We start from the raw sequence: 14,975 nt of genomic DNA, 5'->3' as shown, positions 1-14,975 counted from the left end.
CCAAGTAAGAGGGCATGGGTGACTTCAAGAAGATGATGGTTGTTTTGCTCAACCACACCATTTTGTTGAGGGGTCTGTGGAGATGAAGTGCGAGATAAAATACCATGTTGTAAGAAAGACAGAGAGGCATGCGACAGGTACTCGTCCCTATTGTCAGAGTGTAGAACTTTGATAGGACATTGAAATTGGGTAACCACATCGTTGTAAAAGATTTTAAACATATCAAACACTTCATGTTTACACTTTAGAAGATACACTCATGTCATTTGACTACAATCATCAATAAATGTAACAAAATATTTATATCCAAAAAGAGAGATAACAAGGGCAGGACCCCAAACATCAGAGTGGACAAGCTCAAAAGGTCTAGGTTTCCTGGTCCGGTGATTCATACCGTTAAGTAATCAAGCCATGAACTGGTAGTTTTCCTTGTTCCAAGTTTTGTAATGTCCGTGTGGAGGGTCTGGAGCATCAACCAATATGTAGGTGAGTCTCTCTTCCTCCAAAAATAACTTCACAGATTGAGCCCATTGCAAATAATTATTACCATCCAACTTGACTATGGTAATCAACAAGGGGTGCAAATCCAAAGACCCCGTACCCAGTCTAGAAGAGATTTTGTCATCTATATGGTCCACAAAAACTAAAAATTTGAACAACAAGATGCTTATGGAAGATTGTAGAGAATAAGGATAGTCACTAGATTATATAAGACAAATTTCCACACAACCGAAGCTCCAAACAATGGGCTATAGGTCCAGAAAGGAGGGAAAACTAAAAAACCAGCAGGAAACATCACAAAAAGGCTAGCATAGACACAACACACATCTATAAAATGAGAAAGGAACACAACAAGTATACATCAAACTTGTGGTGTATGTCCAGAGTCCCCGGGGGGCAAAAAACGGTGGAGCTGCACCTCAAAAGTGTTTGGAAAATACCAAAAAACCCTTCCCCTGATAAAAAAAAACTCCCATGGATGCCTTTATACAGTAAAACTGACCAACCCTAGGGAGAAATCCCCACAAAAATCTTATTAATTTGGGAGAAATCGCAAAAAATCAAAGATTTTGGGTGTTTTTTTTTTTTTTGCCAGACTTGAAAAATGGCCCAAACACTTTTCAAATCAGCCCCAATGCATACATCCACACATGATATATACATAATTAGGAAACAATATAAAAAATAAACAGATTTTTAATTGATTTTCTATAATTTAAAATCATTCAAAGATATCCCTTATATCGGTGATAATTTCAAGAATATCATTGATACAAATAATACTTCTACTAGCGGTAGCGGGTCAACGATGTATCGACAGTATTTGGTCAATATTGGTGATATTATCACCAATAAAAGTAGATTTTTTTTACCCCATTATCTGTGTCGGCCACCTGACAATACTGCTAATATTATTGATAATATTGGTAATATTTGGTACACTTGTGTCAACTAGATACCTTCATGGATATGTCTAATAACTGATTCTCTTAACGGAAGGAGGCAATCTGGGATGGAGGAGGATGCTGACGGGACAATAATGACTGACAAGTACCACAGAGGAAGTCCAGGCCATTTTTGATCGATGATATCGAGAATGTGACTAGTAACCTTGTACTACGGGGACATGATAAGTACCGTAGAGGAAGTTTAGATCATTCAAACAAAGAGATTTTGAAAAATTGAAGAAAATATTTTTCATGGACCACATCACAGGAAACAATGTGAATTGAATGTATACCATTGAAAAATTCTTAGGGATCACAAAAGTTTTGGATCCAGCTAATTTTTTGTGTTTACCTTCATCCATGTTTGTATGGACTTATGAACATGTTTGTTGACAAATAAACATCACTGTGGGCCTTAAGAAGGTTTCAACAGTGGAAATCATTATTCTCATTGTTTCCAGTGGTGTGGTCCACTCAAGCTTTGGATATGCTTCAATTTTGCGCTTAACCCCTGAAATGAGCTGGAAAAATGGATGGACAGCGTGGATAAACCACATACATTCATGGTGGGCCCAACGCCCAAGAGAGCCTACAATTAGTCGGTACGCAATCGTCTCCCGTCTAAGGAGTGGATTTGGTGAGACCTTGGACACACCCAAGATGGTGTGGCCCTTATTGTGGGGCTCACCTTGATGTATGTATCCTATATCCACACCGTCCATCCATTTTTCCAAAACATTTCACGACATTATCCCAAAGATTAAGCAAATCCAATTATCAAGTGGACCATACCATAGGAAATAGTGGTGATTGACCATTAATAGGCCACAAAAGTTTTGGATCAAGCTGATATATATACATATATATTTTTATCTCCCTTCATCCAGGCTTATGTACCTTATCAACAAATTGGATGGCAAATAAACACTACATTAACATTAAGATGTGCCTTAAGAAGTTTTTAATGGTAGGCCATTCAATCACCATTGTTTCCTATGGTATGGTCCATGTTCCACCTGATAATTGGATCTGCTTCATTTTTCGTATAATACCCTAAAATGATATGTAAAAAGGGATGGACAGTGTGGATACAAAATACATACAACAAGGTGGGGCCCATGGTAAAGGTCGCACTGTTTGGAAGCGGAATGCGTAGTAACTCACTATGCGTGTATTGATTACAATGTTTTAAATATCGTTATACGTAAAGTATCGCATCCTTGGGATATGGATAAATATCGGTTATCACATGGGATTTATTGGTCGTATCGCATAATGTATTGCTGTTGTTGGGAAACATGGGAACATTGGGAATTGGTCTAATTTTTCAATGAAACTTCAATAATTGTTAAAAAAGACATCAATACATGCTTAGAAATCAAAACATTACAAAAAAAGTACACATAATAGGGGTTTCCTTTATATAGGGTCCTAATATATGTTCTTTCCAACTGAACTGATGCAATTATATTTAAATTTTTTTCATATAATTTATAAACGTAAGAAGACATGGAAACACAAGCGATACATTCAAAAGCAAAAGAAGAATCGTTAGATTAAATTACATACATGTTTAATTTTGTGTTAGGATACAAAGATTGCAACTGATTTGTGAGAAATTGAGAAATTTTGATTTTTCTCAATTTTCTGCAACTTGACCCATCTCTCCCAAATCTCGAAATCGAAATTCCAAATCCATGATTTTTCATGAAAAACATGAAGAATCATAGATTGGTAACCATTTGATACTAGTTTAACATGATTTACAACAAAAATATGGATTGAAAATTGAAAATGTTCACTAGATCGAATAAGTGGGATATATCGGCACTACCTGTGCGTTTTGTATCGCACAAGTGGGATACAAGATATATCATGGGATATATTGGCTGATATCGTCGATATTTAAAACAGTGACTGGGTAAACTCTGTGGAGTCCATTGTGATTTATATATTTTATCCACTCCTTCCATCCATTTTACCAGATAATTTTAGGACCTGATCCCAAAAATGATGCATATCCCAAATGGACCACACCATGGGAAACAGTGTGAATTGAACGTCTACCATTGAAAAATTCTTGAGGGCCATTGAAGTTTTGGATCAAGTTTATAATTATGTTTTCCCTTCATCCATGTTTTTGTGATCTTATGAACTGGTTGGATGACAAATAAACATCACTGTGGGGGCCTAGCAAGGTTTCAACGGTGGAAATCATTATTCCCACAGTTTTCCTGTGTGTCCATTGATGAGTAAGTTGATCTACATGTTAGTCACACTCTTTTGTTTTTATTCAAAAAATGAAATTATTAGTATTATCAATTTTTTTTTTTTTTTTTTATAGAAAATTAGTTTTTTTTTCCTTTTTAATTTACGAAATGCACTGTAATAATATCTACTATATCTAATTGATACAATAATCTATTGATATATTGGATCACCATCATCATCTTCTAAGCCTTATCCTGACTAATTGGGGTCGGCTACATGAATCCTTTCCCACCATAGTGATTTAAATATTTATTAATTGAATATGTATTTAAAAAATTATTTAAAAATTGTGAAAACAATTATCTTTCTTGTATTTTGGTACTTGTATTGTATGATTTATGGATTATATGAGCCGATTTTGTATATAAATGTATCACTTCTGTCAGGCAATGCATATTTTGGTACCCCATACATAGGAAAGTTATTATCCATACTTGTTTTTTTGTTATGTTTTGTGTTCTAAGTGTTGGGTAATCATGTCTTTTGAACATCTCTGAAGCTTCATTAGAAAATTCCATCATTTTCCCAATGTTCCTTCTGGCAGTGATACATTCTCGATATGTGATTTTTCTATGCAATACTGATATGTTTCCGTATCCCCAAGGGTATGATACATTCATCAATAATGATACTTAAAATATTGCACCATGTAGATGTGCTTGTGCTGTTAGCAAAATTCTGGTCGATGGCCTCATTAGTTCTCTTGGAGTGCTATCTATGTATAATATTCTTGAATCAGTTGTTGATTGGATTTCAACTTTAAAGCTTCATTCATTTGCATGTGCTTTATCTATATATGCTTCTCGTCAATTTTTTGGCTGGTTGTAATAGTTTGATTATTTGCATTCCTGGCTATTTGATTTTTATACCATTTCGTATAGCAGATTGAAATTTTGCGCAAGGTAATTCCAAGACAAATAAAAGCTGAAAAAGCAGTTAGCATAATCAGGAGAACTGTTGAAGAACTGATAGCTAGGTCTAAAGAGATTGTAGAATCTCAGGGTGAACGAATTGAAGGGGAAGATTATGTGAATGAAACAGATCCAAGTATCCTTCGTTTTTTACTTGCTAGCCGTGAAGAGGTCTGTCAATTTTCTTTGAAAATTATAGTTAATTGCTGAACATCTAGCCCTTCAATGCTATTTTACAATGTTTTATTGTAATATTGGTGTATTCATAGTCTGTTTTAATGATTCTGTTGGTGCTTAAGAGGTTGAGGTATTCACTTGACAGTTAACTCAATGTAGGCATTCCAAGTATCCAAGTATTTTTTTTATGATAGAAATCGGCTTCCACCAAAAGCTAAATAAAATGCTTTCAAGGCCGGGATTTATAGTATGATGGGGACATCGGAGGACCTACTCGGGTGTACTAGAGACGGAGGGTGTAAATTGATATCTCATCTTGCATCCTAGGGTAGTTTCCATCATCCTACATAGTATTATATGGTCATTGTTAGGTTAGGGATTTTTCAGTCTTATATGTTAATGGGATGGGAAGATTTGGTAAAGATTTTGTTTTGGTTTTGTAAGTTTGTCATTTGTTGTTCATAGATTTTTCGGGTATAAGGTTTCCCTGACCCCCTCCATTAGGTTTATCCAGATTTTCTATTCTTAATAAAATTGTGGTGGTACTGTCTGCCTTCACCAAAGAAGTGTTGATGTTAGTTAGTCTAAATAGGCAATACTTTATATTCCATCACTTTGTATCCTCTTGAAAATAACATTATTAGGGATCATATCTAGGAATCTCAGAATATAATAATATTAATAATAATGTGAAGGTCGTAATGGAGTTGCACTATCTGGTTTCAGTTTGTGAAGACAGGTGTAGAGCTGGTATCCAGCTTCTGTTTAAAATATACTACTCAGACATGTTATTTAGTCCTGTGGTAGGCTCTAGCTTTATGGTAATAAAATCAGTTATTTATTATGATTATATTTGTCAAACAAACATTAGCAACTAGAAGTTCTCCGCATGACTTTCTAGAAGTGGCTTGAAATAGCTGCACGATACTTTTTCATAATCATCATCATCATCAAAGCCTTATCCGAATTCCCAACTAATTGGGATCAGCTACAACAATCTTATTACAAGTCATTCCACTCTATCAAGGACCATACCCTCAATTAAAACATAGTTCTCAAATGTTTTCTTACAACCTACACCCGCATCCTTTTGGTTCTTCCCCTTTGCCCTTTCAGAACCTTTAACTTGAACCAACTCACTCTTAATCAGTTCATTTATGCTTTTGTTGCCCATTGCCAAACCATCTAACTCTATTTATTAATGCAAGGGCATTTTCACACCGGGCTCAAGTGGGGTGGCTTGTGGGATGCAGGGGCACACTCGGGGGTGGGCCACCGGTGTGAAGCGGGTGGCTCGTGTGAAGTGGGACCCACGAGGAGGGTTCAGTTGAGGACCTAACCCATAAGATGTAGGGCTTGGGCTATGGGATAAAGGGATTGATTTGTCATGCTCTATCGGTTCGAGCTTTTAGAGCAAGTGGTTAATTGTCTTCCATCAAATTGGTATCAAAGCCCATAGGTTTAGCATAGGATTTTTGTGTTGCACTTAGGTTAGAGTCACATCTATGGTAGAACTTACATTTAGGGTTATTAGAGCATACATTGCATATAGAATATAGGATCATATTGCAAATTTTTGTTTCTAGTTTGGAGTGTTCCATTGCTGAATTTTCAGCTAGCATTTTTTATGAGGACATCACTTCACATACACCTTTGCGTACGTATCAGAGGAGGACGTGGGCCACACCGATTTCCTTGTAGTTATGCAAGTACCCTTGATCATGTGAACACCCCATGTGTATGTGCAAGCATCTGGAAGACCCCACACTTGGAATATACACATGGGCTACTTTAGGGAGTGGTTTGGACCCTCAGATTCGAGGGATGTGACGATTAGGCCGTTGGATCGCATGGATCACATGATCAGGCCATTAATCGTGGATCGTCTTCATCAGTTTTTAGAGTTTATCATCTTTTAGGATTTAGTTTATGATTACTTTATGTTTGGACATCTTATGAGTGGTTTTAGTTGATTTTTCTTTAGACCAGGGTTATTTTTATCAAATTTCATAAGACAAGGTTGAATTTGTAATTTTTGAAAGTTATTGAAGCTATAAAAGAGGGGTGGGGCATGTGACCTCTCTTCATTAGGTTTTTGGAGGAAAAAAAAAAAAAGAAAAAGAAAAAAGCTCATTGCTTCTTCTTTTTCCATCTTTATGTGATTTGAAGGTGACTTCCATGTGATTTTGAAGGAAGATTGGTCCAAAGTTAATCTTCATTAACGGAGGTGCGAGGTCTCCATCTATCACTCTCATTATCATCTCTTCATCAACCATCGATGTATTCTTTAAGTTCTTCGATTTCTCCATCCCAAACCTTCCCCGTTCTTCTAATCCTTCATCCTTCCACACTTAACGACGAACCAAACCCTAAAGACCCAAACCCTCACAACCTATCCTGCACATGTGACCGTACGGCCACACATGTGAATCCATAGAGTTAGCCATATGGCCACTCTCTTGTCCCATTGGTTTTCCATTACCCTTGAGTCAAAACCTTACTCTCCCTTTTCCTAACCCTAACCCTAAACCTATAAATCCCAAAGTTTCCTATTTCCCCAAATTACCAAACCCTAATTCTACACATCCTTCAATTAAGCGCAAATCCATAAAATCCTTCCGTCTAAAACACTAATTCCTTTATACTAGTACCTAAACCCTTTAACCTTTTTACCCAATTTACCCCATTAACCCTAATTTCAAGTTTTCCCCAATTTTTCTAAACCCTAATTTCACCTTATGTAGTATTTTAGACCTTCTCCTTTGAAATAGGCTTTGCCCTATGCTACTTGGATGTCCGTACATCCATTAGAACCTAGATTTCCTTATTTAATGGCCCTGTAGGATGATGCTTGTTAACCTCGGCTAGAATTGTGCATGATATTCTCTTGGGATTTTGATATTTGTGATGATGATAGCAAGTTTTGCGATTTTTTTTTTAAAAATTAATTAAGTTGATTTTGCTGATTGTTCTCACACAATATTTAAGTTCATGCATCGGTCTTACATCAAATTTGGTATCAAAGCCCATAGGTTTAACATAGGATTTTTGTGTTGCATCTATGTTAGAGTCACATATAGGGTTAGTAGATCATACATTGCATATAGGATCATATTGCTGATTTTTTTTTTTTTTTTAATTTTTTTATTTATTTGTCACAATTGGGAGTATCTTACTGCTGAATTTTCAGCTAGCGTTTCCACTTATATCATTGCTGAACTTTAGCATAGTAATCTCAGGTTGCCACATTGCTGAATTTTCAGTTTGTAAATTTTAGATTACATTCTTGCTGAATTTTCAGTTTGGCACCCTCAATTATTATCCTACTGAATTTTCAACATAATATTTGAGGGTAGCTGCTTGCTGAATTTTTAGATTAGTGTTTCTAGCATGTCTAGTTTGATCTCTAGGTTGGTTTTATCATTGTCATAACATTGTCCTAAGACCTACGATTTCCTTTTGGAGTTTCCTTGTGTATGCCCACTCGTTCGGGACGTGGTTTTGGTTTATAACCCATAATGAATCTAAAGCAGATTGCCGAGGCCCTTAATGCTATCAATAATCGTCTGATGACCATTGAAATGCACAATAGAACCAGTGCCACTTAATTAACCGCAACCAATGCGTGCGTCAATCAAGTTGAGGCTCCCTTACAGGCAAACCTTGACACCGGAGAAGATGTTCAATCTCAAGCTGGAGATCAAGTTGATAGGAGAGGGCGTGGTCGTGGCCAAGGCGTTGGCCGTGGTCGAGCACAAGTTCCACTACAACGTGAGGAACGTTATGACCGTCATGATTTAGATGCACAAGTCATGAAGGGTGTAAAAGTTGAGGCTCCCAGTTTTGATGGTCGCTTGGACCCCAAAGCATTTCTTGATTGGGTGGCAGACATGGACCACTATTTTGAGTGGTATGATATGTCTGATGACCGTCGAGTGAGATTTGCCAAGATGAAGTTAGGGCGCCAGGTCAAACTTTTTTGGACCAATATGGAGTGTAAAATTGAAAGGAGAGGAGAATCCCCAATTGCGCGCACTGGGCTGAAATGAAAGAGGTCATTAAAGAAAAGTATCTCACTCTTTCTTATCGCTAGAGGCTCTTAGACCAGTGGCATGCCTTGCGTTAGGTACCCATGACTGTGTCAGATTACATCGCTAGGTTCGAGGAATACATGATGTGATGTGACATTGATGATGACCTGATGATTACATTGTCCAGCTTCAGGATGGGCCTCTGATTCGAGATCCAACGAGAACTTTATTCTCATGACGTTGGCACATTGGAGCACATGTACCAAGTAGTGCAAGACATTAAACACTATCTCAAATCACCAGTTGGTAAGCATTATGACTCTCGGGATCCAAGTGTCAAGACTTACCCTCAAGGGACTAAGCCTAACATGGGGAGTCAGTCCAGACCCCAAATTCGTTCCCAGTCCAACCCTAGAGATGTCAAAGGAAAAGGGATAGCAAGTGCTAGCTCTAGAGGAGGTGAACAAACATGATGCTTCAATTGCCAATGATTTGGTCACTTTGTGCATCACTGTCCCTCGAAAGATACGAATAAGGCCCTAGTGATTGACGATGGTGAGGAAGAAGGAGATGAACATGCCGATTTTGAAGAAGTCTATCAGCCCAATATCACTGGTGCTAGTGATGAGGAAGTAAAATAAGAAGAGACCAGACCACTTGCAGTAGTTAGGTGCGCCTTAACTAATATTAAGGAGAATGATGACTGGCGTCAGACTACAATATTTTACATCTATGCAAAATGTGGAGAGAAGAATTGCAAGGTGATCGTCGATATTGGTAGCTGTACCAATGTGGTCTTCAGTAACACTTTATCCCGTTTGGTTTTCAAACCTGAACCTTACCCTCGGCCCTATACAGTGTCATGGGTGGATGCATCTTCCATGCCTGTTATCTAACGGTGTCTCGTGCCTGTTAACTTTGGATCCTATTCAAATTCATTGTGGTGCGACGTTTTATCTATGGATGTTGGATACATCATTTTGAGACTGCCTTGACCGCGATGTGATGATATACAGCCGCTCAAATGTGTGTTCATTCTTGCATCAAGGCAAGAAGATCACTCTAGTTCCTCTCCCACTAAAAAGCAATGCAGAGAAGAAAACTGAGGGAAAGTTGAGTAATCCAAGGGATCCAATGAAATCCCAACCTAAGTCTCTCCATGCTATCAATGCCAAGGAGTTTGAGAGAGAGAGTTTAGGGTGGATTCGATGGTGTATGCCCTAGTGGCTAGAGAAGTTACACCTGAGGTTAGTGTAGACGGACCCCTTGAGGTGAAGCCGATTATGGATGAATTTTACGATGTATTTCTAGAGGACTTACCAAATGAGCTTCCACCCACGAGGGATATCCAACATGCCATTGATCTTGTCCCTAGGTTCACTCTACCAAACCTTCCTCATTATCGAATGAATCCTATAGAGCATGCAAAGTTGTAGAGGCAAGTAGATGAGCTCCTCAGAAAGGGTTTCATTCAGGAGAGTTTGAGTCCGTGTGTGTGCCAGCACTTCTCACGCCCAAGAAAGATGGCACGTGGTGCATGTGTGTGGACGATAGAGTCATCAACAAAATCACGGTCAAGTACCGGTTCCCATACCGTGTCTTGATGATATGTTAGACATGATGGCGGGTGCCACAATCTTTTCGAATATTGATTTCAAAAGCGGGCATCACTAAATACGTATACGCCCATGAGATGAGTGGAAGACAACCTTCAAGACGAATATGGGCTATACGAGTGGCTAGTCATGCCCTTCAGTGTGATTAACGCCCCAAGCACATTTATGAGAGTGATGACCCAGGCGTTGAGACCCGTTATGGGTAAGTTCCTTGTGTATTTTGATGACATTATTATTTATAGCACATTAAAGGAGCAACATTTCCACCATCTGAGGCAAGTTTGCAGGGTCTTCGGAACTGAAAAGCTATACGCCAACCTTAAAGAAGTGCACATTTATGTCAAAAAGCGTTATCTTCTTAGGGTTCATTGTATCGTCTGAGGGATGTGAGAGCGGACCATGAGAAAGTTAGGGCCATAGTTGAATGGCTTGAACCACACAATATTCATGAGGTGCGAAGCTTTCATGGCTAAGCAACTTTTTATAGGTGGTTCATCAAATGATTGAGCTCCATCATGGCTCCCATCACGAATTTCATCAAGAAAGGGGAGTTTTTATGGACTAAAGTTGCCTCCAAAGCATTTAAGGAGATTACGTGTGATGCATCTGGGATAGGTATAGGTGGAGTGCTTAGTTAGGAAGGGCACCCTGTTTCTTATTTTAGTGAGAAGTTGAATGAGGCAAAGCAACGGTATTCCACCTATGGCAAAGAGTTCTATGCGGTTGTCCAATCCTTACGTCATTGGCGACATTATTTATTACTGCAAGAATTTGTCTTGTTCTTTGACCACAATGCTTTACTACCTCAGTTTACATAAGAAACTAAACCTTAAGCATGCTAAATGGGTTCAATTTCTTCAGGAATATTCTTTTGTTCTTAAACATAAGGCTGGGGTCGAGAACAAACTTGTTGATGCCCTTAGTCGTCGTGTGGCACTACTCTAAAGTATGAGAGTGGAAGTGACTGGGTTTGATCGGCTGAGAGAAGAGTTTCTTACATGCCCAAAATTTGGTGATTTGTATGTGTCACTACGAGATGGTTAGTCGACCAGTAGTCGCGGGTTTATCATCATCGATGAGTTCCTATTTAAAAGTGACAGACTCTGTATTCCCCGTACCTCCCTCCGTGATTTCCTAGTTTAGGAACTTCATGCAGGAGGGGTAGCCGATCATTTGGGAAGGGACAAGACTATTGCCCTTCTGGAGGATAGATTTTACTAGACGAGTCTCAACCGAGATGTAGTCAAGATCATTGGGTAGTGCATGCATATATGAAGACCCTACTTGGCCGAATTCACATTCCTAGCTACGTTGAAGACTCCACGTGCATATTCATGCATCTTTGAAGACCCCACATTGGGAAGATGCATGTGGGTTGCATATAGGATCTTGATGGACACATCAGACCGTTGGATCGAGTGGACACGTTACTCGGACCGTTGGATCATCATTAATAGACATCTTGATCGTGGATCCCCTTGGGCCACGAAATAATTTAGTAGTTTAGGTTGTTTACATAATTTGTTATTTTTGGTATAACTTATATTTGTATTGAGATTAGGGAGTTAACTTTTAATTTATTAAGTGTCTTTATGTTGAGAATCTTATCTGAGAGCGTCTTTTTGTGAAGGATCTTTTTTGAGACTGTAAAAGAGAAAGATGGGTGTGTGAAGCCCTAATGCCATTATTTTGAAAAAAAAAAGCTGTGTTTTCTATTCTTCATGTGATTTAAAGCATACTTCATGTGATTTGGAGCTTGGGTGTAATGTGATTCCATTCCCCATTCAACGGAGGAGCGAGGCTTCCATTTATTATTTTCCTTCTCTCTTACTTTCTATCTAAAAGAGGTATTTTCCTAAAAACTTTATCTCTCTTCTTCCCTTCTTATCCAAGACCATCCAAATCATCTTTTTCTTCAACTTTTCATCATCCAATTTCAATCCCAACCGGAATCAAATATCGAGGACCCAAAAACTCTAGCCAACGACCCACATGTGCGAACCTCTAGGTTGATCGTATGGACAATCGCTCAATTCTTTGATCTCCCCTTGCTTCCCTCATCGAAACCCCTTGATTCCTCATTCATAACCCTACCTTAAACCCTAGATCCCCAATTTCTTATTTTCTCCAATTTCTAAAAACCCTAATTCCAAAATCCTCAATTCTCATGAACCCTAATTTTCCAAATTTCAGATTTTCCCCTTCCTAACCTTAATCATAAAACCTACAAATCTTTCCCTTGAGTGTGGAATGTGCCTATGCTAAATTGAAAGTTCTATTATTCCATTGAGCCTAATTTTAATTGATTTATGTGATTTCTTAGCATGCGGGCATGTGATTTAGGTTAAATCAGATTTTATTTCCTATTGTTTACTCTTTATTACTTGGTGGGTTAGCATCTTTTGTTAATTGAATTACTTTATGGACTCTTTCATAATCTCCACGTTGCATGCTAGCATTAAATCATATGTCCTGTATCAAATTGGTATCAGAGCAGGAGGTCTCGTGTTTGAGACTCCTCATCAAGGTTGAGTAATGCAGGGGCATTTTCACACTAGGCTCGAGTGGGGTGGCCCGTGGGATGCAGGGGCACACTCGGGGTGGGCCACCCGTGTGAAGCGGGTGGCTCGTGTGAAACGTAACCCATGTGAATTGGGGCCCATGGGGGGGTTCGGCCGAGGACCTAACCCATGAGATGTGGGTCCTGGTCTATGGTATAAAGTGATTGATTCGCCATGCTCTATCAGTTTGAGCTTTTAGAGCATGTGGTTAATTGTCTTGTATCACTTTCCCTCATCTTATTACCTATTGGTTCTACTCCTAAGTTCCCTCAAACTCATTCATTTCTAATTCCTTCCTTCCTCATCTTGCCACTTGTCCACCTCATTGTCCTCATTTTATTACACATCCTGTTAATTGTTCCTTGACTTTCCAACATTTTGTCCCACAAAGCATAACTTTGTGTTATAACCAGTGTTAATATCGCCGATATGATCGATAATATCATCGATATTATCGGTATCGCCAAGTTAGTGGTGCCAAAATTGTTGGGAGTATAAAAAATTGCAAATATTGTCAATATTTTTGATAATAACTATGATAGTTGGTGATATTATTGACATCAACAATACTTTACGAAGAATCCCTTATAAAAGTTCCTTGCCATGGAGGATACCGTGGATTGTAGTGGAAATCAGTGTCCATTGATTCTCATGCATTGGCATGGATTTGTGGCTAAAAATTGACATTTAAGTAAAAAATGGGGGAAACTGGGAAAATCCTTTTTTTTTTTTTTTTTAAATATATATATATTGGAAAGTGTGTTTTTCATGGTTAATTAATGTGGAAATTTTATAAATTAGTGGGTGTTGGCCAATCTATTGATTGGCTTGAAAAATTGTATATTTATTTTGTATTGATTTTTTGAAAGCACATGTTTAGGCCCGTACATGGATCGGTAGGTTGTTCCTCGAGGTTGAGGTGTGCCCCTTTACTAGTGCCTAAAGAGAAGATTTGGAGCTCTTAAATCCTCTCACTCTTCTCTTTCCTCATTCATCTCTCACAAGGATGATCTTCTAAAAGTGATGGGCTTTTGGGCTCTTTTTATTTATTTATTATTATTATTATTATTTTTATTTTTAATACTATTTTACTTTTTTAGAGGAAAATGAGGTAGAGATAAGAGGGTTGAGAAAGGGAAGGTAAAGAACTGAAGTAGTAGAGATGGTTTGTTAGCCCTCTACCATAAGAGCTTGATTAGCCCTTGGGGGTTTTCCATAAAGATCCCAACAAAAGTCTACAATATGATTTGTCAGGCCACAGAGTACACATACGGTCTCCTAGACCACCAAGACCACCTCTACCTCCGCTTGGGAATCTACCATGGGAAGCACCACACCCAATACGTCCACCATGGCCTCCATGAGAACTAAAATAATTGGAAGAAAAGGCCAATGCAGTTTTATTAGATGCATTAACATTAACATTATCAAATTCGCTTGCCAATGAGACTATTTGAAGCCTTGCATAAGCCTCTGCCACTAAAGTACTAGAAGCTTCTAAAATTTGATCTTTTGCCGATTGGTACTCTTTTGGTAGTCCAGATAGAAGTTTCATTACTTCCATATCTTCCTGCTGTTTTTTCACGAGGGTGACATCAGACGTTATAGGATGATATATGGAAAGCTCTTTCCACATTCCAGTTAATTTTGCGAAGTATTCAGCAAGGGGTTTATCCCTCTTTTGAAAAGAGAAGATCTCCTCATATAATTGATACATTAGCATCAGAGGAATCGAGACAGACGATGGCAATGACGATGATGATGCACTTGTTGCCGGTCTTGCTTCTGGTGTTGTTGAGCACACAGGGATACGATCTGTTACAGGCGTCAACGCTAATGAGCATTGATGGAGTAGAGGCATGACTTATGAGCATATTGATTCACAATACGATCAGTTAGAGGATGAACATCATAGGGAGGCTGACACCAGTGGCACTAGAGGAGATAGAACACTAGGACA

The 14,975-nt window shown here is 38.4% G+C and overlaps 1 protein-coding gene across 2 annotated transcripts in view; it reads left to right on the top strand.

Annotated features, from left to right (window-relative positions):
* Positions 1 to 14,975, top strand: part of LOC131224791 (carotene epsilon-monooxygenase, chloroplastic) — an 81,164-nt gene that overhangs the window by 28,043 nt on the left and 38,146 nt on the right. For both annotated transcript variants that reach the window (XM_058220179.1, XM_058220178.1), the window contains exon 3: positions 4,604 to 4,801. In XM_058220179.1, coding sequence (XP_058076162.1) covers positions 4,604 to 4,801 — 198 coding nt within the window. The remainder of the gene's footprint in view (positions 1 to 4,603; positions 4,802 to 14,975) is intronic.

The sequence above is a fragment of the Magnolia sinica genome, chromosome 14, assembly GCF_029962835.1.
Source record: "Magnolia sinica isolate HGM2019 chromosome 14, MsV1, whole genome shotgun sequence".
NCBI lineage: Eukaryota > Viridiplantae > Streptophyta > Magnoliopsida > Magnoliales > Magnoliaceae > Magnolia > Magnolia sinica.
Note: the sequence above shows the minus strand (reverse complement) of the source record. Positions and strands in the feature narration are given on the sequence as shown.